Below are 25468 nucleotides of genomic sequence, written 5' to 3'. Positions count from 1 at the left end.
GCTGCGCCCCGTGAATCGGTTGGCTAGTTGCCGCAGAGCGTTCACAGTTCGCCATCTGATTGAGCTGTAGAGGATTGAACGACAGGTGACATTTGAGCTTTGGGACGGACGACACACGCTCTTGGACTTGGGCCAAGTCAACAGCAACCTTAGCCACCACCCGACCTACCCGGTATGACCACCTCGATCATTCTGTCATGAGCTACGCACGATAGCATGAGGCTCTTTGCTGCAGGCTTTAATACCTGGAATCAATTGGTCTTTGACCCAAGCCTGATAAAAAGCGAGCCTGAAGACCTTACCGAGGCCGAAGTCATTCTGGAAAACGCAAATGTCCAAGTTATTGCGATTTGGCCAGCCCACACGTTGCGTAAGGCATTTCCAAATCTCAACATCCGTACCTCGGATTGCCTAACTAACCTTCGGGAAGTACGAACAGATCAAGGCTTGCAACAAGCTGGTGCTTCAACCATCCAGCCGAGCGATGTCACGGAATTCACCAAGATCATTGTGAACGGAGCCGGGGAAGGATTGAAATTTGAGAATAAGACACATGGGTCGAGCATACGCATTTTTACAACCTTCGGAACAGCTCTAGATGACATACAGAGAGGCCAATGGGATTTTGACAAGACCATATCGCAGGTCGCTCCATACGATGTGGGTTGGGTCATTCTGTTCGACGACGGGTCGGTAGGCACGGTTGGCGATCCTAGATTTGCGGACTGCCTGGGCAGAGAAGTCACAGCAGAAAAGTACGTATCGGGTGAGTGGACTACTTAATGAGCATGAGAGCTGACCACAAAAGCCCTGCCGAGAGGCCCGCCAAGGTCCAGGACTTGGATGGATTGGGAGAGCCTGTTCGAAAAGTGGCAGCTGGGGGCTATACCGTCATGGCCTTGACACAATCAGGCGGCTTGTATGCGTGGGGAGCGCAAGCACCTGGTTCACACCGGCAACAACTTCCCATCGCTGCCCTCAACGGAGTTCCCAATTATGTGGAAGTGGACGGTGATGTGGACATTCAGGATATCGCGGTTGGAGAGTGCCATGCTATAACCCTATCGACCGAAGGCGAGGTGTTCGTTTTGGGCGGCAACCGTAATGGCCAACTCGGTTTGGGACAAGCTGCCACAGACCATGTTTCGTCATGGACAAAGCTGGATATTCCTCTTCGTGAGAATGAGCGTGTAGTTGGCGTTTTTGCTGGCGCTCGATCATCATTTCTCCTAACTGAAGAGGGGACGATTGATCCGTAGAGTGATTGCAACGCACGCTCTGTTGAGCTACTGCAACTCTTTCTATTTTACATTGCCATGTATTTCCCAATGCGCTGTGTCGTCAAACGTATCATAGACTCGTCAAGTAATCCTCAATTTCCTGAGGTGTTAGCTTTCGGAACCGCGGGCCCTGGGCTCCTTCTACTCCAGCCACTCCAAGCAGATGATCCGCAGGTGCGCCGACAATGCCTTACTCCTGATTAGCATGGGTTATGACCACTAGTCAGAATCGAACATACCGATCTCAATCGAGTCTCCGTTCATCTCGCCCTCAATGTTGTCTTTGAGCGTCAACAAGGCGATGTGAATGGCGTCCTCCAGCTCGAGCTCCTCTGAGTACCGCTTCTCCAAGAAAGTCTTGGCCTTGGTCGCGCTCTTCCCGATGGCGGTCGCCTTCCACGGATAGTAGCTGCCAGATGGGTCTACTTGGTACAGCATAGGCCCGCCCTTGTGAATCCCACCCGTCTTTGTGGTCTTCTTCTTCTCGCCTTCGGTATCCATCTTGTCTTCAACCTCTGCCTCTACGTCAGGCTCGATGCCCTCGTCCCACCCGGCAACGAGCAAGCTGACACCGTAAGGGCGGACACCGGCAGACTGGGTAGCCTCCTGCATGACGCGAGCGACATCCTGCACCAATATACGAGTCGGGGGGTATTCGTTGTAGATTCGCTTGTAGCCCGTGTGAGACACCTTGCGTGCCTTGTCGACTAATACTCGGTAGTCGGGACCCATGCCAGAATACACCATGCCGATGTCGGGCGTTATGTTGCTGATTTTCGAAAGAGAGCTCTGATCTGCGAGGGGCGAAGACGACTTCTTCTCAGTCGCAAGGACGATGCCGTTGGTAGCTAGGACCGTGGTCAGCAATGGCGGGCATGGAGGGGTCGTGGGACAAACCCTTGATGCCGAGGGCAGTGATGCCTTGGTTGACAGCATTGAGCGCATATTCTATAGTGCGATTAGTATGCGTCGTCGAGATGGCTCGCTGTGCCGGGAATGGGATGCCCATACCAATCTGTACCAGCTTTCCACTGTGATTGTCATGTTAGCAAGGATGCGGTCATGAGCTGGGTAGTTCTGTGAGAGCTCATACCTAGGGGAGAAAGTGGTCAGAGAGAAAGAGTAACGGTCCGCCATGATCAGTGAGGAATCTGTATCTGTGAGAAGGTGTCGCGGTCGCAAAGGCTGGGCGTGATGAAGTCGAGATGCAGCTTTGGTATTTGCCCAAACGCAGGTGAAGCTCTCCAATCCGCCAGTAACAACAGGCAGTGAGCTGCCGCGTCTCTGGACCGCAACGGCGACAGACTGCGGGACACCAGGCACTGGGAGCTTGCCCGGAAGCGAGGTTTATCCGATACCTGATGTCATTCACTGCTGCCTCGCTGCTTACATGAGGTGCCGGAACAGCTGGTGATTGGCGGCCCGCAAATTGTGGTGTAGAATCTCTCCGACCACTTCTTCCCAAACAGCAAACCGAGCAACTGCCTAAAACAGGTGGCTTGTCTGTTCTGACCGACTCCATCGTGTTCTGTTGACACGACCTGCATGCATGCACACGACCGACCTCTAGCTGCGTCTCCTCTTTCGCATTCTCTCACATTGTTCTCTAGGCTTTGACATGTCCTCACGCCGCGTTCGCTGAGGCCGCGCGGCACAAACACTCTTACTTCCTCCTCTCGCAGGCTACAAATACGTACCTCCCACGCTCTGGCAAGACTCGAGCCTCCCGATATGGACACCCAGCCGACTTGGGATTGGTCTACAGCGCAAGATGGCCTGAATGATGCCTCTACAACCCATCAGAGCTCGAGGCCGCAACAACCAGCCGACCAACCTCATCCTACGGGCACACGTGCGAGGTCCAATCGTCAACGTTACGGTCCGCGGTCCTGCCGTATATGTCTCGAAACCGAGCATCCACAGTTTCCTGAAACCTTCACCACGTTGGGCATATCTTCCGGTTCGGCAAAGCCCGTCTATAAATCCGACGATCCAGAGCTCGGACGTCTGCTCTCGCCGTGCAAGTGCAAAGGCTCGCAGAAGTATGTCCACGAAGGCTGCCTCAACGCGTGGCGCTTAGCCAATCCAGGTGCGGCGCGGAATTTCTGGCAGTGCCCGACATGCAAATTCACATATCGAATGTCCCGGCTCAGTTGGGCAACCGCCCTGAGTAACAAGTCCACCCGGATAGCACTGACCGTCGCTGTGTTGATCATTGGTCTATTTGTGCTGGGATACATTGCGGATCCGCTCTTCGACTTGTGGTTTGACCCTCTGGGTACTCTGACTGACGGTGTTGCAAGTGTGGTGACCGACATTGAGGGCCTGAACCAGCCCTTTGCCGAGGCGCCACAGACTTGGACAGAGCACTTTGCCAAGGGGTTCTTCTCTCTCGGGCTGGTCGGCCTCGTCAAGAGCATGTTTGCCATGTCACCCTGGCAGTGGTTCTACTACCGCGGCGGCGGTATGATGGGCGGCCGACGACAAGGCACAGGTCGAGCCCGGGCGGAGAATATGAGCTGGTTATTTATCCTCATCGGGGCTTTCACCTTCCTGATGGCGACGTGGCGGTTCGTCGGAGCCATGAGCGAGCGCTTGTTGAAGAATGTCAGCGAGCGAGTCATGGACGTAAATGACGACGATGCAGACGATGAAGCAGACGAACACGAGAAAGATGAGTGAAGGAGAGGGTTCAATGAACTTGGATCCAACTACGCGCGCTCCCTTGGGCGCCCTGCATACCTTTAAGTTGTCTCGACCTTGCGCTCCCGTATCGAGACGACGTGTCTGTGTGCAGAGATCAAGGCTCTTTTCATGCTTGGACTCGGGTCGTTTTGATCTCTTGTCCGATAGCAAGATTTGGAGATGTCAAAGTCCGTCAACGTGACTGACGACCTTGGTCGTTATCCGTCCGTAGACAGCAGTCATCCACTCGGTACACCTGTACAGAGCGGTGAGCGGATGGCCTCTTTCTGGGCTTGACACATTTTCATGAGCGTCTTTGTATCTATGTACTATCAATGCATTTGCGATTTGATCCGTGCTCTTTGCCATTATGATGTGTGCCCGAGGTGCTATTAGTACAATCTTGCTGGGCGCAAGTTATTCGTGCCACCTAAGCCTGAGCTGGCATGCGAAAAGTGGACCCCGAAACCTCCAATCTCATTGTAACCGCGACCTGCTGCTGGTGGGCTGTCGCATAAAAGCTTCCTGACGCAACATGGACAAACGAATTCACATTGACGTGTCATGCTATTTTTTCGACTCCGTACCTTGACACATTCCGCCAGAGCCGACCGTATTGTTATCTAGTCAACCGGCACTGGCATCGGGCGTCGTCATCAACGCTACGCTGAGAGCCGCCTCCCCAAAGCAGCCCCTCTGGTGCGAAACCATCCCGCGACATCGGCGTCGATCTCTGAATACTTTGTTGAAAGAACCCTCGAACGGCGAGTCGTCACAAGGCCGACACCGTCGGGCGTGTCTCACACAATGCACTTTGCCTACCCCCCTCGAAAGAGCTCGGATCCCCCACCGTTTCGGCCACGATCGACGAGATTCCCTTTATTGCGAAAAGCGCGACTTCGAACGATAGGCTTGATACTTGTGGCGATACTAGGGCTCGTCTGGCTACTGTCCGGCCGGAGTCAAGAGGAGGTTTACCAGGAGCATGTTCCCACAGGGGAGCCTCCCATCGTGATTGTGACGGTCATCGATCCCCGGAGCTACAGCGCATCGTACTTGAGGTCCGTGCAAGAGAACCGTAGGCAGTACGCAGAGAAGCATGGTATGATCAGCGCGCTACTGTGAAGGACATGGACTGATGGGGCACAGGCTACGAGACATTCATTGTGGAAGCCCAGGACTACGATACGAAGGGCTACCAGCAATCCTGGGCCAAGGTGATGGCTATGCGACATGCGCTGTCGAAATACCCGAATGCGAACTACATCTGGCACCTCGATCAGGATGCTTTCATCATGGAGCCCTCGCGCAAGGTGGAAGAGGTCGTTGCTGATCCTCGCGTCCTCGAAAGCTTGATGATCAGGGACCACCCAGTCGTGCCGCCGGACAGCATCATCAAGACCTTTAAGCATCTCAAGGGCCAAGAGGCCGCCATGATTATCAGTCAGGACAACGACGGACTCGTCGCAGATAGTGTGTTGCTGAAGACTGGCGACTGGGCGCGATACGTAACGGAGACGTGGATGGATCCGTTGTACATGTCGTATAACTTCCAGAAGGCAGAGAGGCATGCGCTGGTAAGTTCAAGGCCCATTGGATTCCAGCAAGCACTCTGATTAACACGATATCGCAGGAGCACATTGTGCAATGGCACCCAACGGTCCTGTCCAAGATTGCGCTGGTCCCCCAACGGACAATGGCGTCGTACGCTCACACGAACCTGGGAGAGGGCTACCGAGAGGGTGATTTTGTAGTCATGCTGAAGGGATGCACTGTCGCGGGTGAGAGCAGCTGCGAGAAAGAGTCCCAGTGGTATTGGCAGCGGTTTCGGGAGTTGATAGTCCAGATGTAGACGGCCCATTGCGGCCCAGCCTTTGAAATTGCCCAACAGATGATCAAAACTCCCCTACCCCGGAGATCTGGAATGAGGCCCCCGCGGGAACCTGCGGCGAGTCTCCAGAGATTGATATTGGACGTGCTCTGCAGCCATCCGTCTTGCGCGCGCGGCCCCGACGCCGGGGCCCGCGGGTTCCGACGTTGCGCGGCGCACCGCGAGTGGCGTCTCCGTCGTAGTAATGATGAGTTGATACAATCGCGGCCCTTTATTCTACGTATTGCATGCGTTTAAACCCCTGTTTTGAAATCGCAACCCTCGGTTAGCCGGCACCGGCGCATGTGATGACCTGATGGTGCTCGGCCGGGAAATGGTTACAAGGCCGCGAGCCTCTCCCCACTCCCAACTTTCTTCTAAACGTTCACCACATCATGTAACGAGCTCGAACTCTATATATTCTAAAACCCCATAACGGTACCGCTTCAACAATTGCCAAAAATGCCGGGTTCTTCAAGGATGCCTATCAGTCTTCGGGGTAGTCTTGAGTCCGTCAAAAAGAGGAAGCCCAAGATGTCGTCCCTGTCGCTGGACATGATCAACCTCGATCTGTGAGTGTCCAGTCTCTTGGTGTCCGTTCCTCTGGTATGTCTTCTGACCAGATGCAGCATTCGAAACATTGTCTTCTTCTACTTCGTCCTACGATGGACGCGCCGCACCTGGTGGAAGCTCAAGGGACGCGGTATCATCGGCGCCATCCTCGAGCTGTATCACGACATTCGTCGCATCGCATACGGCTACTTTCTCCGCGCACCTGGCGTGCGCAGCCAGGTGCAGAAGCAAGTGCGCGAGTCGCTCTCCAAGGTCGCCGAAAAGCTCACCACGACCGACCTGACGCGCCACCTGGTACTGCCCAAGGAGGGCATGGACGAGGACGCTGTTCGAGCCGAGCTCACGCAGCTCGCTGAGATGGATCATACGCGGTGGGAGGACGGCTTCGTCTCTGGCGCCGTGTATCATGGCGAGGAGGAACTGATGCAGCTTCAGACGGAGGCGTTTGGCAAGTTCACAGTCGCGAACCCCATCCACCCTGATGTGTTCCCCGGCGTGCGCAAGATGGAGGCCGAGATTGTGAGCATGGTGCTCAACCTGTTCAATGCGCCACCAGGCGCGGCCGGCGTGTCGACCGCCGGTGGCTCGGAGAGTATCCTCATGGCCTGTCTGTCCGCGAGGCAGCGTGGGTACGTCGAGCGCGGCATCACCGAGCCCGAGATGATCATGCCCGAGACTGGCCACACCGCGTTCCGCAAGGCCGCCCAATACTTTGGCATCAAGCTTCACCTCGTGGCCTGCCCTGCGCCCAGCTACCAGGTTGATGTCCGCGCCGTGTCGAGACTCATCAACAGCAACACCGTCATGCTCGTGGGGTCGGCACCCAACTTCCCCCACGGTATCATCGACGACATTGCTGCCCTGTCGAAGCTCGCGCTGCGCAAGAAGCTTTGCCTCCATGTCGACTGCTGTCTGGGCTCGTTCCTCGTGCCCTTCCTCGAAAAGGCCGGCTTCGAGTCGCAGCTATTTGATTTCCGCCTCAAGGGTGTCACAAGCATCAGCTGCGACACGCACAAGTACGGCTTCGCGCCCAAAGGCAACTCCACCGTGCTGTATCGCACAGCTGAGTTGCGCACATACCAGTACTTTGTCTGCCCTGACTGGTCTGGTGGCGTCTACGCATCACCAGGCATCGCCGGGTCCCGCCCTGGCGCTCTTATCGCGGGCTGTTGGGCCAGTCTCATGTCGGTTGGCGAGTCCGGCTACATGGATGCGTGTGTGAGGATTGTCGGAACGACCAAGAAGATCACCGACGCGATTCGCGAGACCCCGATCCTGGGTGGCGAGCTTGAGATTATCGGTAAGCCCCTGGTGTCAGTCGTTGCCTTTACGGCCAAGAACCTCGACGTCTACGACATAGCCGACGGTATGAGCGGCAAGGGATGGCATTTGAACGCTCTGCAGAACCCCCCCGCCATCCACGTGGCTGTGACGCTGCCCATTGCCAAGATCTGGGAGAGACTCGTGGCAGACCTCGAGTCTGTGGTGGAGATGGAGCGCGAGAAGGAGCGCGTACGCATCGCGGAGGGCAAGGGAGCCAAGGGCAAGGCCGTGGGCGACTCGGCAGCTCTCTATGGTGTAGCTGGATCCTTGCCGAACAAGAGTGTCGTGGTGGATCTCGCCAATGGCTTCCTGGATTTGCTGTTCAAAGTATGATCGACTGCGGGGGACATGTTTTTTTTTTTTTTTTTTTTTTTTTTTGTTTATTGCGAGCGCTAGTTCTCCTGGTAAATGGCTTATGTGGTGTAGGACTAGTATACAGTATACAATAACGTCTTGTTCTACAGAAGCATTATTGCCGTGAACGTGTCATACACACAATCTTGCTGGCTCACTCGCGAAGAGCTTATATCGCGAGACTTGTCAAAAATGAACTGAACCAATTCCACGAATAGAAGCTGCTATTCATTCTAGTGACGCCAGGTCCATTCCTTCTATATCAAAAGTCTGTCATTGCATTCCCATCTCCCCAGTCGAATGTTCGTGGTATCGTCCGAAAGCACAAAGCAAGAACAGACACATGGCGTGCGTGAAATAAACATAACGCCAGCCGGAGGGAGAAAGAAGGAGAAGAAAATTCGTCACTCGGGCCAGTCATACAAATGGGTATCGTAAAACATCTCATCGTGTCGGTGATGGCGTCACGTCTCCTACGCCGTGGCCATTATGATAGCCTTGTTCCATGCTGCGGTTGAGTCGCTTCTTCCGCAAGGTCTGGTATTCCTTCTTGAAAGAGGCGATGCAGCGTTGGATATCTGGATCGGGGTTTGGCGGCAACTGTACCTCGACTGCTTTGAGGCAGATGCGCAGGTGTTGTATCTCGTCGTCGTTATCTCGGAGTTCCCCCTCGCTGTCTGCGTGTTAGGAGTCTGTAACGGAGAAGACGGTGACAAATGATGCCAATAGGCGCGTCTTACAGGTGTGATATGCGGTCTTGTAAGAACATGATGCGTTGGGCGGCGCGCTCGGCGCGCTCGATCAAGAGATCGTGAATATGCTATCGCACGATGAGTCAATAATGAAAAGCAACAAATATAAGGCCAACTGTACATTTGACTCTTCCTGCCGTGCTTTGAGGTTACCAACGACATTGGCAAGCTCCTCATTGAGCTTTGTAGCCTCGGCGATGATCTTATTCAGCTGCCGTGGTGTTAAGCCCGGTTTCTGGACCTCCTGGGTCACTTCGGGCTCGGGCGCAGGCTCTGATTCTCTCATCATGAGGGACGCCGACAGATCGGAGAATCGTGAACGGTACAATGACGAGGCGGGTGAGCTCACCATCGAGCCACCAAGATCGCTATGGCTCCGTACCACGCCACGTTCCGACTCAAAGCTGCCCGGTCGGCGGTGATGCGGTGAAGAGAATCTACTCCGAGGCGGCGACTGCGCAACGGCCTTTTCCATCTGATCCAGCTGACTTGTCAAGACATGTTCGTCAATCTCACCATCGCTGGTAAGCTGCTGAGCGAGGTGGCTCAACCGTCGGGCCAAGGCTAAGCGGCTGGACGACCTCGACACGCCGTCGTGCTGGTCATGTGAGTTCGAGAGAGACAGCTCCCGCCATAAGGGACTCATCACGCCATAAGAAGCCCCGGCGGACGAGCCAGCGCTAGGGCTCGACATGAGACGAGGCGGCGGCGTGGCGGGCGGTCCATTGTGATTGATCCTTGACTCATTGCTGCTGCCGTCAGAGTTGTAGCTCGTCGCCGTGTTTCGCCTCGTCATGCGCTGCTCATGGAGGGAGTTTTGCCTCGAGTATCGTGGAGGATCATGGTCGGATTGGCGGTCATCCATGGCAAGACATTGGTGGTGACCTGACGGCGCCACATTTGCTGCGCTAGGCTTTGCGATGAGAGAGCACAGCGGTATACAGAGGACAAAGCGCAAGAAAAGCACGGCGCACCAGGCGACGAGGAGGGCAATGAATGCGCGGATGCGCGTGGTGCTGTGCGGAGCCTGAAGCTGGAAGAGACGGATGGATGGATGTGATTGTCCCGTCACTTCACCGACAAATACCAGCAAGTACCAGTGGCTGAGGAATTATAGGCACAGCGGCTGGCGCTACCATTGGTCGCAAGATTAAGCTGCACATATCTGGGCCAAAAGAACCACACAAGCGCACGCATTATTCTGTCTCTGCAGTATGAGGTAGCATCCTAACAGGAAGCTGGACTTGGGTCAAGGAAATGCTTATTGCAATTCATCGCGACTGATCAAATATAATCACTTCGAGGTCGCAATAGACATGCAACTAGTTCCTAGCGCACTCATCACGATGCGCATCAGCGTTAGCCCCAGCGTGTGCATTCGCTCAACGCCAAGGTGATAGCGATGATCTCCCAGCGTCGTCGGGATTGACACGTGATTGTGGGGAGCCGTCCCCGTCGAGCAGTTGGAGAAACCTTCAGTTGCGCTCGAGTCATATCGCCTGACATATGGACGTCTTCATCATGTGCAAAGACGGTGTGCAGTCCAAGGACTGGAGGATGCGTTCAGCCGGCGATGTGCTGCAGCCATTGATGCTGTCTGTCAGTCGGGGCTGGTCTTTGCTGTTTGCGGATAAAGTCTGATCTCATCAACGATGGCCAATGTGACTCTGAGTTGGGGTAAGCCTGTTAACAGCATGGGGCGAGCACCATGAATTCAAGCACTCTTCCAACATCTGGAAAACGAGTGAAGGGAAATGAAGTACAAAGGGATTTTTGCCCAGCTATCTTGGGTGTGTGAGGGCTGGAACACTATCCTCTCCTCCTCCAGTTATGGGCTGTTGATACATTCAAGGCAGCCCGCCAGCTTTTAAGCCGTCGGTCAAGGCAAACGGGAGCCCTCACAGTCTAATGTTACGGATGGATGACGCTGGACAAGGTGAAAGCCCGGGGCAAATCGACATGGACTGACTATCCATGCCGAGGAAAAGCGCACCGAACGTGCTGGCCGAGACCAGCTAGACGGATGGAGGCCCTCACTGCTCAGCACTTCAGCTGCTGTAGAAAGCCACCCAGGTGACCCCCGCTTGCCCGCAGCGTCATCCCTCCCGTCCAGTCCTGTCCTGTCCTGTCCTCCCCGGTCCCGGCCCATCGTGGACGACTCATCCCTCTCGACTGGACCTTCAAATCCTCGCCATTCCGTGCCAGTGTCCGCCGTGCTCTTTTCACCAATTGCCTTGTGTCGCTGATCTCGATTGCTTCCTCTGCTGCGAGTCGTTTCTTGTTCTCGCCAACGACGCCGTGGTGTCCCTTATTTGTCCAGTCCAAGCCGTATCCGTCCGTGGACTGCCTCGGCTTTCCAAGCGCAGCTGCTGCCGTGGGGCCGAACCTCGACTCCAAACAACTCCCACAAGAGTGCACGCGACACCGTGCCCACAACAGTTACATCTTGCACCATTGTACTATTGCGACTTACCTGCGCGCTCGGATTCCTGTGCACGCACTCCATTTCGAAGACGAGTCCGCCCTCGGTGCTCCAATGACGAGATCATAGACCTTGCCGCACGGGTAGTTTCGGGTATTCCCATCTCGAAGACCAGTCACCAACGAGCCAGCCAACCAGCCAACCAGCCGCCATGTCGTGGAAGGCGTCGGAGCGCCTGATGGACACCATCAGGCACTATGCCAGATTCCCAGCCACAGGTGTCAGCCTCCGACAGATGGTCCAATTCGGCGAGAGACCATCCACGGGTACCCTCTTCCGCGCTTCACAGTTCCTTGCCGAGGAGCTTCCCATCCGACTGGCGCACCGAGTCCAGGAGCTCGACGACCTCCCCGATGGCCTCAATGAGATGCCCTCGGTCAACAAGGTCAAGGACTGGTATGCGCAGTCCTTTGAAGAAATCACACAGCTGCCGCGGCCCAACCTGCCAGCGGACGTCCGATCACGCCTCACAAAGCCCGCCAAACACTACGGCCGCAATACCCTCAAACTCTCCGAGGCTACTCCGAACCCGTCCCTGGGAGAGGGCGACACATCGGGCTGGGGAGGTCTCCATGCCAGCGCCAACGGTCATGGCGCCAACAAGACCAAGTCGCTGTCGAGACGCTACTTTGCCATGGTCGACGACTCCTCCGAATGGCCTCCCGAGCTCCAGCTATATAATCAACGTTTCGCACAGACCCTCCACGGCATCAAGAGGAGGCACGACGGCGTCGTGACCACAATGGCCCAGGGCATCCTCGAGTACAAGCGACAACGGCAGCGCATGCAGATCAACGAGTCCATACAGTCCTTCCTCGACCGCTTCTACATGTCCCGTATCGGCATACGCATGCTCATCGGCCAGCACATTGCCCTCACTGACCAGAGTCGGCACCGCGACCCCAGCTACGTCGGCGTCATCTGCACAAAGACAAATGTGCAGGACCTCGCCCAGGAAGCCATTGAGAATGCGCGTTTTGTGTGCGAAGACCACTACGGCCTTTTTGAGGCCCCGCGTGTCCAGCTCGTCTGCAACCCGGACCTCAACTTCATGTACGTCCCGGGCCACCTGTCGCACATGCTCTTTGAGACGCTCAAGAACTCGCTTCGCGCTGTGGTCGAGGCACACGGCGAGGACAAGCAGGAGTTCCCTGTCACAAAGGTCATTGTCGCCGAGGGAAAAGAAGACATCACCATCAAAATCTCGGACGAGGGGGGCGGCATCCCTCGCAGCGCAATCCCCCTCGTTTGGACCTACATGTACACCACCGTCGACCGCACGCCCAGCCTAGACCCGGACTTTGACAAGAGCGACTTCAAGGCGCCCATGGCTGGCTTCGGCTACGGTTTACCCATATCGCGTCTGTACGCGCGGTACTTTGGCGGTGATCTGAAATTGATCAGCATGGAGGGGTAAGTTTTCAGTCAATCAATTATCGCTCGTGGGCAACGGCTAACAAGATTGATCAACCAGCTACGGAACTGATGTGTACCTCCACCTCAACCGACTCTCCTCGTCGTCGGAACCTCTCCAATAGGAATTATACACCGCCGGGGCATCCTCGATCCCCCTCATCTTACGCAAACGACTCAAAGACCGGGAAGTTACGGAGCGGAGACAGGTGGGCGATGCCCAGGCGGTGGTGAACGCGGAACCCGGCCCCAGGGATGAGGCTGTCATATAAGTGAGTCAATGGGCAAGCGCACGCGCCCACTCGAGCGACAGCAACGTCCATCTTCTCCTGGGCATTACAAAGAACAAGAAGAGTGTGTAAATATATACCACGGCTCTGGGACATATTTTTTGCCTGTTACAAAGAGCACTTCGACCGCGTTACACGTGGGCGGCGTCATCGAAGCATGGGTTGGCTGATACATGACATGAGTCGGGGAGGATCATTCAACAACAGCATGGTTTGGCTATCTTTTGGGGATACACAAATCGATGAAGCTCGGAGGGGGGATTCGGTGGCAAGGAGCTGGTCCACAGGCGTTAGGAGCAAGTGAGTAGGAACTCATAGGTTCGAATTTGGCTATTTTTTCTGCATCGCCCCCTTCGTTCTGCGCACGACCATTGCTCAACCTAATCATGCAGGCTATCTCGCTGACATCCGCACGAAATACTGAGGATCGAGAGGTTCTTCTTCCCTCTCATGTTGAGATTTCTTACTGCTTCCGTTGCGCTCTGCGATTGATGGGCGCTCAAGCGGTTCCAATCTTTATCGTTGATTAACCATAGTATCCACGGGGTGCCTTTGAAGGCTTCGCCCACTTCCTGCCAGGCTTATCTTCGGCACCGTCAGCCTGCGTGCTGCCCTGCGGTTTGCCCTGGGCAGGAGTCGTCGTCCGTGTACCGCCAGGGGCAGCTTCACCTGGGCGTCCAGTGCCTCCGTTCGAGTTCATGGACGGAGTATAGTCAGATGTAGACGCTGAAGCGGCTGTCGACGGCTGGCGCACACGCTGTTGACTTTCGCCGTTCGGGCCGTATGCATTGTACGTCTGGCTATTCCAATTCTTGATGTCGTCCTTCTCCTTTCTCACGGTCGTCGCCGTCGAAATACTGCTCGCCCCCATGCTACGAAGGTGCGGCGGCAGCCGCTGCTGACTGGTGGCCGTGCTTGTTATCGCGCCCCCGGCTTCCGAGCTCGCGACCGATCCAGCGGTCGAGGGGGCGTTGCTCTTCACGCGGCTCTGCAAGTGCGGAGGCAGCTTGCGAGCGGGCGCGCTGCTCACGCTGGCGGTGCTACCTGCGTAGTTTTGGAAGCCTGCGTTGGACACTCGATCATCACGCTCGTCGACGGGGTCCTTGCCGCGATCTTCTGCGCCGACACTGCTGCGGTTGGTCACCGAAGCCTATCCTTTCGTTAGTCGTACTCGAGCAGTGTGTCAATCGTCCTACATACCAGAGGTGCCAGGCTCTGCTCATTCCAAACTGTCTCGCTTCCGCCCCAGGCTAGGCCTTGTTCCTCCTCCTAGGAGACATGACCCGTAGCCAAAGGACAAGAGGGAATCTCGGGCTCCTGTGTTTCGGTCCAAGCGACGCAGCGCTTGCAGCACTGGTAGCGTTAGTGATTTCTCTCAGAAGGCCCTGGAATTCAAACTGACTGGGTCGTCCATCTTGCGCTGCTGCTTGGAAAACTGATCATAGGGCAGTACAAGACCGCACTGGTCACAGGATATCTCGTCAGGCATAGTGAGGACCGGTGGTAGAGGATTTCGGGAAATGGTGTTGAGTGACTTGAAGGGGCGAAGTTGAATGTGAGGAGAGAAGACTGGATGCCGTGTGAGATATAACAGTACCTTATATACTAGTACTTTAGGTATCCTGAAGGCAACAGCAAACGCCGTACCTTCCTTCTCAGCCGATGTTTGCGTGTTGAGCTTGCTGCCTTGACTTAGATCAGGCAGCGGTCACTCGCACGCTGATCTGATCTTGATATGATAATCAGACGGTTCGTCATATGCTCAAGGCGTTTTGGAATTGTGCATCCGGCAGATTCTATTCATTGCTTGCCGTGGAGCTGGATCCCATGGCTGCCATCGTGTCCTCACTTCAGACGGTATTCAGCCAACCCGCAGCAGTCCATAGCAACGAGAAGCTGCAAAGCAGTAACGTATCATCTCGCCCAAGCTACCTTCAATTAGAACATCAAAGCTTACCAGCTTAAGGGTACGCAACCTCCAGGGGGTGGACTGGTGTCATTCTTCTCGTCAGATGGCAATCGTTCCTCTCCCACTCCGCGACTGCAATCCTAATTAGTGCTAGTAAATGGCATCTTTCAACTATTAACAACCACGGTCATTCCCAATTCTGCACCGGGCGTTCGGCTGAGCCATCTACTAAACAACATTACACTTGTTTTGATATCTAAAGGGACCAAGCCGATTCGCTGTATGCGGTCCTGACTAAAACGACATGTCTGGTCATTAATCAATGGTTTCCCCGCAATGCAGCGATATATCATCTTGAGATGCTCCGTTGAACCGCTCTGTTGGGCACTCATGCCCTGATGCCCAATCTCTACTTGCATGTTGCCAGCTCTACGGGCAGGTTGTTTTTCGTGAGATGCACGCTCACTACATCACATGATGCACATCAGTAATCTGTTTCGCTAATATTTCTAATTTCCAAGCGCTGAAATTTTAACACATTCAAAATTTGGGTGCTACAGAATTTAATCATTAGCCTGAACGTTAGAAAGCTCCTCATGAAAGTAAACGAGATACCTAAATATGCTTTCGTGTATGGCTGACAGATAACAACAATGCTGGTTCATACATGGTCACACCCCAACTCCCTCCCCCGTAGACACATGAGAAGACTTGAGCCATGCTTTCACTTAGCAATATATCGTCAAGAGCGGACATCACAACCAAGACAGCTAGAGTGTGATTTGTGACAAGAACGCCGGTACCGGGTAGGCCGCTCACCGCTCTTTCATGGGCTCACCTATCGTGGCCCACGCAAGTTCAAGCGCTGCGCTGTTTATTGTTGAACTTGAGCAGGAAACCAAGCTATCTTGGTATTCATTCTATTATGAGAAACAATCACTCTTGCTATTCCTGCGCCATTGTGCGATATTCACTCAGATGTACGCCAACCGTCAACGGACAACCTGACGCATACGCCTACTTCTAACGTACTTCACAGGTGGGGGCGGCTGCGGCGCGGTCCGTTGCCTTCCTGAGGCACCTAGAGCGCCCGCGACTATCGAGCGCCAAAACGCAGCTAATGTCAACTCCAGGATGATATGCGTTTGGACGCTGGTGTCTGTGCTGGACCCTTTGGACTTGCACAAAAGCCCTGAAAGCCCTTGATGGCGGGCAGCTTTCAATCACGACGAGGGCGTCATGTTTCAACCTTCCGGCGGTCGACCGCGCCCGTGGGCTCGATCCCGTGCATGACCCTGCCTGTCAATGCAGCAATGCAGCTCGGCACCCTTGCAGATGATGTGCGGTAAGCTTTTAGGACCGTTGATGTTGCTTTTTTTAAGCAGAAGAACGAGTGGAATACTTGAGCTGCCAGCCTGCCACGAGGGAGTCAGGGACCGTGAATCGCGAAATGCTTGTGCGCAGACTCACACAGTAATTGAGTTTCTGGCCACGACCCTGGGACAAGCGTCATGTGATCTCGAGCAAGCAAAGCCTGAGCTTCGTTGGCTCTGCATTCCTCCGAACCGTCTGACTGGCTGTCGGCCTGTCGGTGGCTGTGTGGCTGATTCGTACATTACCTGTATACTTGTTACAGGGAGCACCAGGACGCGCGACGCGTGTGCCAATGTGGCAGTAGCTACGTCAATGCGCGGCACGGCGTGAATGTGATCATCAGGGAGCGAGCATAGTGGCAAATTCTCGCGACCTGACCCCAGCACAATGGACGGCCCTGACGCGTTCCCTACTCCGTACGTACGTAGTACAACCTCTGAGATGGGTATCCGTAGCTGCTTCTTCACTCCGGAGACGATCGCGAGACATTTGTGAGCTATGAAAGCCAGCCTCGGCTCTCCCTCCCCCCTCTTCAATTGAAACCCAGGTCTTTCTCACGCCCTCGTTGGGCTCCAAAACGAGTTGCCCGCTGGCGGGGTGTTTCTGTGGCCCCAGGAGTTCGTGCTCGCGCCTGTTGCCGTTGCGACCAACTCGCAAGGTAAAAGATTGCGAAGTGACTTCCAAATGATCCCCACAGACACTTTCGCTATCCAAGGAGTTGATTGATTGCTGTCGGCTCCTCCGGCTTGATCTGGCTTAGACCATCACGGGGAATTGGTCCCGTCGAATGGGAGACTATCCGACCCTGGCAAGCCTTGGCTCTGTGGCGTGAGCTGGCATCAGAAGAGTCTGAGGTTCGGATATCACGGTGGGATTCATCCATCACCGTCACACGGTCGACAGTCGCACAAGTGTTTCCGCGCTGTTGATGCTAATGCTTGGGTTCGATGTGATATGCCATGCCATTCTGCCCAGTACCAAAGGCAATGCGGCTCGATCCTCTGCATGATGACCAGTATTACTTATTGCAGCAAGCAGCAGCCTGATCCCTCGCCCGAAAAGGTCAAAGGAACAGAGCTTGCGCCGATTGGGGTCGGTACCTGCGTTATCCCAGCTCCAGGTCCCGCTTCAATTCTTCTTGTTCCTTGACTTCCTTTTGCTGGCCCCACTGGCAGTAGGCAAATTGGGCAATTTGACTCTCCCATGCATCCCTGTCCACTAGTAAAATTGGTTCGCCCCTTGAAGGGGTCTCAAGTACTGCGCGGAGGACGGGAGACCCGTGAATTAGGGCCCCTTTGCGCCCCCGTCAGGCGACCCTTGGGGGCTTGTCGCGAGACTCATTTCACCGCCGGGAATGACTGGCTGCGGGGACTGGACTTGCAGAGACAGTGGATGGAGGGACTTTGTTGGTGCAGAACGATGAAGATTTGCTGAAGCTCAGACACTGATAGACAGCGACTAATTTTTTTTCATTCTCACAAATAACGTTGTGGATATCAACCGACTGGAAGAGTGTTTGAGACGCTAATACATGGTGGGCAGCTGTTAGTGAACAAATGAAGCCCAGTTGGGCCTGCATAACACGGTAGTACACACCCCGCGCATCGATGCTTTTCTCGCAGTGCCGCACCTTCTCGAACTCTGCTTCCAGGAAGAGGAAACTCAGCACATGATGTATTCAGTCCTACTATACTTGTACTCACCACCAACGACTGGAGCCAGCGCTGGCCGCCAGTCCTTGACAGTGGTGGTGTACGTCCGAGAGAGCCTGTGGCCCCGCCGCCTAACAGACTCGACGTGACTGAATAGTGCTGGAGCCCCACATGGATCCGCTCAGGCTGGCTTCAGCCCTCAGGGAACCATGGTGGTAACTTTGGAAAGAGCAACCCAGTCCCAGGGACCGAGCGGGAGGTACCTGTCAGACAGCCCGGCCCGCCCCCCTTTACCACTGTCCTCCGTACCTTACCAAAGTACTAATCACTGGGCAGCTCCATCCGTCTGATTCAGGTCCTCGCCTGTCCGCTCACTCCATTCTCCTTTTCCAGCTTTCTTCTTCACCACAAGCCCACCGCCCACTCACCTCCAGTCATTCATTCCTTCATTATCCCCCATCTTGAACATACACTGGATACTCCTACACACGACACATCCATCCCGACCTGACCGCTTGCTATTGTTATTATCTTGAATCACAGCCAGCGCCTGACCTATCATCTACTTACTCAGCGAACCCTGCTAGGATTTGGATTGTCCCGCCTGGCGTAGAAGCACCTAACCGAATACGCGCACACTCTTCGACCTGGATGCTCCGTTAAAAGATTCACGCGCTCTTCTGAAGAGCATCGCCCTGTAATACAATCTACGCTGATTGTGGGTTTCTTATTCGCGGTCGCGCTGTGTCTCGAATCGCTGCACCGAGTTTGACTGCTGGCTCAATCCCTCGGGCACTGGACTGCACGTCAATACCAGCGAAGGAACACAGACCCGACGCGTCTCTCTCAGCACAACACTCCACAATGACAGTCGCCGGCGACTCCTCAAACCGTGGGTCATCCCACGGTAACAATGTCGCACTCGAGGACCGTTTCGAAGTGCTCAAGGAAATTGGCGACGGTAGTTTTGGTAGTGTCGTTTTGGCGCGAGTTCGAACCGCGGGAGCGAACGTTGCCCGCCGCGGTACAGTGGTGAGTGCTTTGGATTTAATTCCCGACGACTTCCATGCTTGGTCGGTCCTAACGTTTTTGTCCAGGTTGCTATCAAATCCATGAAAAAGACGTTCGGCTCATTCTCGCAATGCCTGGAGCTTCGCGAAGTCGTCTTCTTGCGGACGCTTCCTGCGAACCCACATCTCGTACCAGCTCTAGACATCTTTCTCGACCCGTACACCAAGAAGCTCCATATCGCCATGGAGTACATGGAAGGCAACCTCTATCAACTGATGAAGGCCCGCGACCACAAGTGCTTGGACAACGCCAGCGTTAAGAGCATTCTTTTCCAGATCATGCAAGGCTTGGAGCACATCCACGCGCACCACTTTTTCCACCGCGACATCAAACCCGAAAACATCCTCGTCTCGACATCATCGTACAACGAACCATCGACTGCTTTCCGACGCTACTCAGCCCTCGTCACACCACCATCCACACCACCGACATATACAGTCAAACTCGCCGATTTCGGTCTGGCCCGTGAAACACATTCGAAGCTTCCTTACACAACTTATGTGTCAACTCGATGGTATCGTGCTCCTGAAGTGCTCCTCCGAGCCGGAGAGTATTCGGCGCCAGTCGACATTTGGGCCGTTGGTGCCATGGCTGTCGAGGTCGCTACGCTGAAGCCACTGTTCCCTGGCGGCAACGAAGTTGACCAGGTCTGGAGGGTCTGCGAGATAATGGGCAGCCCCGGCAACTGGTACAGCAAGTCCGGCAGTCGAGTTGGCGGTGGCGACTGGCGTGAAGGCACGAGGTTGGCGGGCAAGCTGGGCTTCTCGTTCCCAAAGATGGCACCCCATTCGATGGAGACTATCCTGCAAGCTCCTCAATGGCCACGCGAGCTGGCACACTTTGTCACCTGGTGCTTGCTTTGGGACCCCAAGAATCGCCCCACCTCGACACAGGCTCTCGCCCACGAATACTTCGCCGATGCTGTCGACCCGCTGAGGCCCAAGTCGTCCGCCTCGCGTGTTCTCGGCCGCAAGCAGTCTGACCTTGTATCCCGTGGCTCTACCCCTACTCCGGTTGTCCCATCATCGAAACCTTCCTGGTTCCGCAAGTCACTCATTGGGCGCACTGAACCACCCGAGCTTGTCGCCAACCAAGCCCAGTCGAAGGAGAGCGCAGCAGCTCGCCCTGCACCTCTCCAATCGACCACACAGACCGAGATCTCCGCCGGTATCCAACGTACTGGAGCCGGCAAACGGAGCACATGGACCAACGGGGTCTCCAACATGGCTCCGATGCCAATTCTGCCGTCCATTCGCCCCATTTCGCCCCTTTCAGCTGACGTAAACGCCCGCGCCAACCTCCGCGCAGCCGAGGCAGCTGCTGGCCAGGAGAAGTCGAAAAAGATTGGCCGCCAGCTTTCAGTGAACTCCAGCACTAACCACTACGCTGAGATTCATCGCCAACAAGCCGAGCGTGCCTTGAACGGCAACTCTGGCCTTGCGTCGCCCCCCAGTGGACAGAAGGAAGGATTCTTTTCCCATCTTCGCAAGCGAGCCCGGCGGCTTTCGGGTCGTCATCAGACCCCATCTTCGCCTCAGTACGAGGATGTTGAGGCTGTAGCTGGCTGTGCGCCCTGGGCTGGCAGCAACCGGTCCTCGATCACATTGGAACAGCAAGGAGCCATGTACGATTCCTTGGACATGAAGCTACGCAATGTGCAGAACAACCTCGATACACAGCAGGCGCAGACATCTGTCCCCCCGATGCACCAGGCAGGACCTAGTGGCGGGCTCAAGCGTCACCATTCACTGCCCCAGCAACAGCACCGCTCTGTCGACAACCTTCTGGGTGCTGCCCGCAGTGGAGGGCCCATTTCGAGCCGGACACGACGAGCACAGGCTGCTCAAGGCGTCCAGCAGTACGAGGCCCCGGCAGAGGAAGACGAGTTGCTCGATGAGGTCCTGACGTCCACGCACACTGCCATGAAACACATGAACAGCGGCGAGAACAGCCAGGCTCTTCGGCAATCTGCCAGTAACTTGGGGCTCAGCAACCCATATCCTACGCCATCGCCGTCCGCCGGTGGAAATCAAATCCTATTTGGAGACGGCAACGAGGCGCTACGACCAAAACCTCTAGATCTCGGCAAGAAGCCCGCCGCTGGCCAGAGCAAGTGGCCGACACCGCCGTACGAGGAGAGCGAGTGGGCAGCCTCTGCCTCGGCCAGCATCTGGGCTGCTGGGAGCAGGTTCTAAGTCTGCGCCACAGTGTGGACGCGCCATGGTGCGCTCCAAGTTGTACATTTTTTGCATGATCACGGTGTTTTGGTGTTTTGTCTTTCACATGGCCACGCACGTCACTCTTTCACATTTGATGCGGGCGACAAACAGTCAGTCGACGATTGTCTTGCCCGCTATTTCTACCACCCACTCTATGCCTTCGATTCAGCGCCCATCAGATACTTTCAAAATACCCGGCCAGGCTCACGAAGCGGAGCTTTTGTGCCCTGCTATATCGTTGTTGTCTATTTTCCCCCTACTCGTGGTTCATCAGGCCTCAGCGAGCAATACCCTTTTGATAGACCGGGAGGAGTGAGCGTTCTTGACCTCCTCCCATTCGCACACGGCCAGCTTTGGCGTTTTACCAGCAAACAAAGATTTCCTATGTCAGACGGTGGTTCATCAGAATTTGGATACCGGAGTCCAAGGTGGCACATATGTTTCTTCCAATCTTTACGGCATTTATATACTATACTACACCAACCCCCTTGCAGGAAGTGGACGAGAGGGCGGTTCGGATCTATATTTGTAATTGGGGTCGCTCAACTGTCTATCAGCGATTTGAGAGCAGAGCAGGGAGGTGTCCCTTGGCGAGGAGAGGAGCTTGAATACATGCGACCCAATCGTCGTCACACCTCGTCCAATTTCTTTCCACTGCGTGCTTGATGTCTTGAGGGTGAGTTGACTGGATAGATTGATAGCGTGCGTAAGCTGTCCAAAGGTACTTTTCGATTGCAGGGCTACAGGGCTCAGGGTTGATCGCCAAGTCTGAGCCATTCAAATTGTACCAGAATCTTGCTTAGGCAACCGTCAACGCAGGTGCTTGGCTACCAGCCGATTCGCGCACGCAATGTCAGACGTGCAGTAGTGACCGTAGCTGGAGACGAAAGAGGGCAGGCAGCAGACACAAACGGGCCAGGGACGTGGAGTAATTATTAGGTACTGTATCGATAGAAGTCGGACTGGAGTCGGAGGCACCCCGCATACTTGCATTCTCACCATCCGCCAGCGACTTCAACCTCCAGTCGCTTGCCCCTCGCCCGCTTCAGTTGAACTTGGACGCCATCGGATACTTCAATCTTTGCCCTGCATGCGCCTTTCCAGATAGGTCAACTGTCACTGCAACAGATCCGCCATTCCCGCCGCTGCCACTCTCAGAGCCCCAACTAATCATCGGTTCCTTCGAGTGCGGCTCTTCTCAGACGCCAGGCGCATCGTGAATTTGGGAGAGCTTCGCATTACCAATCCCCCGCCGGCCAGTCGATCAATATCGTCAGACCTCAAACGTGGACTCGAGAAAGCGAGCTCAGCTCTAGGACGCCTTGCGACACAACGCCAAGCAAGGCTGCGTGCTCAAGACCTCAAAAGGTGTAAAGCATCGTCAAGCGCAAGCCTAGGCTCCAAGACGCGTCAAGTTCCAGAGGTCCTTCCGAATCGCACTCCAGACCTTTGCTCGACCACGACGCACCCACTACAGCACAGAAAACAATTACGAACCCCTTTCGTGGACTCTGCAAGACGACCATTTGCGGACGTCATATCTTTACGACTGGTGCGCGAACAACTCCAGGCAAGTCAACAGCGCCGAGGTGCGCGCCCCGGCTTCACATGCGGGCGACTCCATTCAGTTCATGACGGGTGGAATTGCCGGCCTCGCCGACATCTTCGCAACTGGACTGACCTCGCGCAAGGAATCGTCTCTTGAGTAGTCGATTGCTGTCGGTCCTGGAGAGGATTCAAGATTGTGCCCACGTGTCTTAAGAATAGGCTTTCTGAAATCTGGGGATCAGCATCCAGCGGCGGCAAGTTACAACCCCGCAGGACATCAGGACTTCAGCACTGCAGCAACATTGATAACTACTGCGTGGATCGACCGCATTCGTATCCCTCCCACGCCAGACAGAGACGACGCCTCGCCCTTTCAAAATGAGCCTGAATCTCCCTTTGAGACCCGTGACCTCCAACACGAGTACCACCGTGGCCTCGCCGACGCCGAGCAGAAGGAACCAGGAAAGCCGGAATTATTTCCAAAGCTACACGCCGCCAAGCTCGACGGAAGCAATCAACGGACCGGTTAGGGAACCAACACGAGAGTTGCCCCCTGTAAGCGACCGGCTCATTGTTGGTGTCGACTTTGGGACCACGTTCTCAGGCGTCGCTGCCGTGTACACGTCGACACCCGACGATGTTGAAATTATCAAGACTTGGCCTGGTGGCAATGGCATCACCTCGGACAAGGTGCCGACCGAGATTGCCTATAACTACCTACCAGACGCACCGGAAGACGCGGACCCCACGGTGAAATGGGGGTTCCAGTTCAAGCCAGAGGAGTCACGCCTGCGCTGCATCAAGCTCTTCCTCGACCGCTCACAGAAGCTGCCGTTCTACGTGAGCCCGCAAGATACGGCCTCTCAACTCAAGCGCTTCAACAAGAATGTCGTCGATGCGGTCAGTGACTACCTGACCCAGATCTACAAGCACACCATGGACACATTGACCCGACGGTACGGAGAGTCCTTCATGGCGTCGACACGCGTCGAGTTTGTCTTGACCTGTCCGGCTGTCTGGAGTGATGCCGCGAAGAACACCACACTGCAGGCGGCAGAAAGGGCAGGCATGGGTAGCCGATCTGATCTCCAAATGATCAGCGAGCCCGAAGCCGCAGCAGTGTATACCTTGAAGGCGATACAGCCGAACCACTTGAACGTCGGGGACAACTTTATCGTCTGCGATGCAGGTGGCGGAACTGTCGAGTAAGCCAGAACTGCGAGCCAATCTCTTTGACGAGCCTATGCTAACGTGCGAACAGCTTGATCGCCTACAAGATCATTTCACTGAAACCCCTGAGGGTGGAGGAGTCCGCCGTCGGTACCGGTGGACTATGTGGCAGCGCATTCCTCAACTATAGATTTGAAGAGCACGTCCGACACCGCCTTGGAAAGACTAGATTCGACGACATGAAGAAAAAGAAGGGAAAGACGTGGCAGATGGGCCTGCGATATTTCGAGGAGTTTGTGAAACGTAATTTCAACGAGGATGAGCATCAGGAGGTTAACATTCCGTACGTGTGCTGCGCGGTAGATCTGCGTCTGCGAGACTAACTGACCGCGTGTAGATTTCCCGGCCTGGCCGACGACGAAGAGGCGGGCCTCGACTCTGGCTTCCTGGTGATGACGGCGCCGCAGATCAAGGACATATTCGAACCGGTGGTGAAAGAGGTCACGGATCTGGTTCAAGGTCAAGTCGAGGGCCTGCGCGCCAAGGGCGGCATTGTCTCCGGCATCGTCCTCGTGGGTGGTTTTGGACAGAGCGATTACCTGTACCGACGGCTGAAGAGCCACTTCAACAACGCGGCCCCGCCGCCCTACAGCGAGCGACCGACGCACGCCAACGTCAACTCTTTGCAGGAGGCCTCGTCGATAGAGGTCATGCAGCCGGTCTACGCGTGGACGGCCGTGGTACGGGGTGCGGTCTTGCGGGGGCTAGAGGGCAACATGGTCATTTCGAGAAAGTCGAGGATGCATTATGGGACGTCCTATGCGACTGTATATGACGAGGACCGGCATTCCGTGACAGACAGATATTGGTCGCCGCTCTGGGAGCGGTGGATGGTATCGGATCGGATGCAGTGGCACATTGCCAAGGTCAGTATTCTGTCTGGCCACAGTGTCTACGCGAGGCTAACTTGTCTAGGGGGAATCATTATCGCCTCTCGCGCCCATTGCATTCCACTACACGCGCAACTTCAGACCTGGACAGTCCCTCATTGTGACGGACGATTTGATTGCCTGCGATGCTGAAGAGCCACCGGCGGCGTACACGCGCGACCTGATCCACGTCTGCACACTGACGACAGATCTCAACGCTGTGCCGAGGAGTCTGTTCACCCGTTTGACTACGACCAGAGGCGTGGAATTTGACAACCTGGACTTTACGCTGGAGATGATTGTCGACAGCGCTGGATTGGGTTTTGAGCTCAAGGTGGACGGCGTGAGGTATGGAAGGGTGGAAGCTGATTTCCACTGAGAAGAACTTTGGACGGCGTTTTTGAAAAAGATAACCTGGGAGGGCTTTGGTTAAAAGGGTGAGCATTCTTATAGAGTTCCGCCAATTCTTTTCTGTATTCACTGTTTGCCATAATCTAATAGTGAAGAAGCTGCCTACTTTACTGATGATGAGTCTATGGCTATGTTAGTCCCGCGATCTGACTACCCTGCAACA

The 25468-nt window shown here is 55.1% G+C and overlaps 11 protein-coding genes across 11 annotated transcripts; 8 read left to right on the top strand and 3 right to left on the bottom strand.

The window, feature by feature from the left end:
• The first annotated feature begins 32 nt into the window (after positions 1-32).
• F5Z01DRAFT_480648 (regulator of chromosome condensation 1/beta-lactamase-inhibitor protein II) lies at positions 33-1379 on the top strand. Its single transcript, XM_046260077.1, has 3 exons — positions 33-370; positions 431-755; positions 809-1379. The coding sequence occupies exons 1-3, from the start codon at positions 217-219 to the stop codon at positions 1257-1259; spliced, it is 930 nt and encodes a 309-aa protein (XP_046120562.1). The 5' UTR covers positions 33-216; the 3' UTR covers positions 1260-1379.
• F5Z01DRAFT_480575 (nucleophile aminohydrolase) lies at positions 1067-2665 on the bottom strand. The gene is made up of 5 exons (XM_046260075.1): positions 2374-2665; positions 2292-2311; positions 2178-2228; positions 1520-2128; positions 1067-1469 (listed from the first exon to the last, which is right to left on the bottom strand). Exons 1-5 carry the CDS (start codon positions 2415-2417, stop codon positions 1351-1353), a joined length of 843 nt encoding a protein of 280 aa, XP_046120561.1. The 5' UTR covers positions 2418-2665; the 3' UTR covers positions 1067-1350.
• Positions 2666-2742: 77 nt separating this feature from the next.
• F5Z01DRAFT_741967 (uncharacterized protein) lies at positions 2743-4456 on the top strand. The gene has a single exon (XM_046266864.1). The coding sequence runs from the start codon at positions 3012-3014 to the stop codon at positions 3960-3962; it is 951 nt and encodes a 316-aa protein (XP_046120560.1). The 5' UTR covers positions 2743-3011; the 3' UTR covers positions 3963-4456.
• Positions 4457-6062, top strand: F5Z01DRAFT_648791 (family 34 glycosyltransferase). Its single transcript, XM_046263051.1, has 3 exons — positions 4457-5067; positions 5115-5542; positions 5599-6062. The coding sequence occupies exons 1-3, from the start codon at positions 4773-4775 to the stop codon at positions 5815-5817; spliced, it is 942 nt and encodes a 313-aa protein (XP_046120559.1). The 5' UTR covers positions 4457-4772; the 3' UTR covers positions 5818-6062.
• A 12-nt stretch (positions 6063-6074) lies between these two features.
• F5Z01DRAFT_648788 (sphingosine-1-phosphate lyase) lies at positions 6075-8095 on the top strand. Its single transcript, XM_046263050.1, has 2 exons — positions 6075-6407; positions 6465-8095. The coding sequence occupies exons 1-2, from the start codon at positions 6298-6300 to the stop codon at positions 8062-8064; spliced, it is 1710 nt and encodes a 569-aa protein (XP_046120558.1). The 5' UTR covers positions 6075-6297; the 3' UTR covers positions 8065-8095.
• A 434-nt stretch (positions 8096-8529) lies between these two features.
• F5Z01DRAFT_634210 (uncharacterized protein) lies at positions 8530-9702 on the bottom strand (the record flags this gene model as incomplete). Its single annotated transcript, XM_046262036.1, has 3 exons — positions 8530-8758; positions 8826-8905; positions 8959-9702. 3 exons carry the CDS (start codon positions 9700-9702, stop codon positions 8530-8532), a joined length of 1053 nt encoding a protein of 350 aa, XP_046120557.1.
• A 1768-nt stretch (positions 9703-11470) lies between these two features.
• On the top strand, positions 11471-12857 carry F5Z01DRAFT_618138 (pyruvate dehydrogenase kinase; the record flags this gene model as incomplete). Its single annotated transcript, XM_046261015.1, has 2 exons — positions 11471-12732; positions 12794-12857. 2 exons carry the CDS (start codon positions 11471-11473, stop codon positions 12855-12857), a joined length of 1326 nt encoding a protein of 441 aa, XP_046120556.1.
• Positions 12858-13548: 691 nt separating this feature from the next.
• F5Z01DRAFT_671881 (uncharacterized protein) lies at positions 13549-14511 on the bottom strand (the record flags this gene model as incomplete). The annotated part of the gene is made up of 4 exons (XM_046264748.1): positions 13549-14172; positions 14223-14272; positions 14321-14375; positions 14425-14511. The coding sequence occupies 4 exons, from the start codon at positions 14509-14511 to the stop codon at positions 13549-13551; spliced, it is 816 nt and encodes a 271-aa protein (XP_046120555.1).
• Positions 14512-16088: 1577 nt separating this feature from the next.
• F5Z01DRAFT_480406 (uncharacterized protein) lies at positions 16089-16823 on the top strand. The gene has a single exon (XM_046260074.1). It carries the CDS (start codon positions 16237-16239, stop codon positions 16633-16635), a length of 399 nt encoding a protein of 132 aa, XP_046120554.1. The 5' UTR covers positions 16089-16236; the 3' UTR covers positions 16636-16823.
• A 1998-nt stretch (positions 16824-18821) lies between these two features.
• F5Z01DRAFT_680022 (kinase-like domain-containing protein) lies at positions 18822-21223 on the top strand (the record flags this gene model as incomplete). Its single annotated transcript, XM_046265569.1, has 2 exons — positions 18822-18989; positions 19055-21223. The coding sequence occupies 2 exons, from the start codon at positions 18822-18824 to the stop codon at positions 21221-21223; spliced, it is 2337 nt and encodes a 778-aa protein (XP_046120553.1).
• Positions 21224-23024: 1801 nt separating this feature from the next.
• Positions 23025-25436, top strand: F5Z01DRAFT_480083 (uncharacterized protein). Its single transcript, XM_046260073.1, has 4 exons — positions 23025-24000; positions 24057-24308; positions 24363-24891; positions 24941-25436. Exons 1-4 carry the CDS (start codon positions 23174-23176, stop codon positions 25271-25273), a joined length of 1941 nt encoding a protein of 646 aa, XP_046120552.1. The 5' UTR covers positions 23025-23173; the 3' UTR covers positions 25274-25436.
• Positions 25437-25468: the final 32 nt, after the last annotated feature.

The sequence above is a fragment of the Emericellopsis atlantica genome (genome assembly GCF_019669845.1).
Source record: "Emericellopsis atlantica unplaced genomic scaffold F5Z01scaffold_6, whole genome shotgun sequence".
NCBI classification, from domain to species: Eukaryota; Fungi; Ascomycota; class Sordariomycetes; order Hypocreales; family Bionectriaceae; genus Emericellopsis; species Emericellopsis atlantica.
This window is presented reverse-complemented; position numbering and strand designations above follow the sequence as displayed.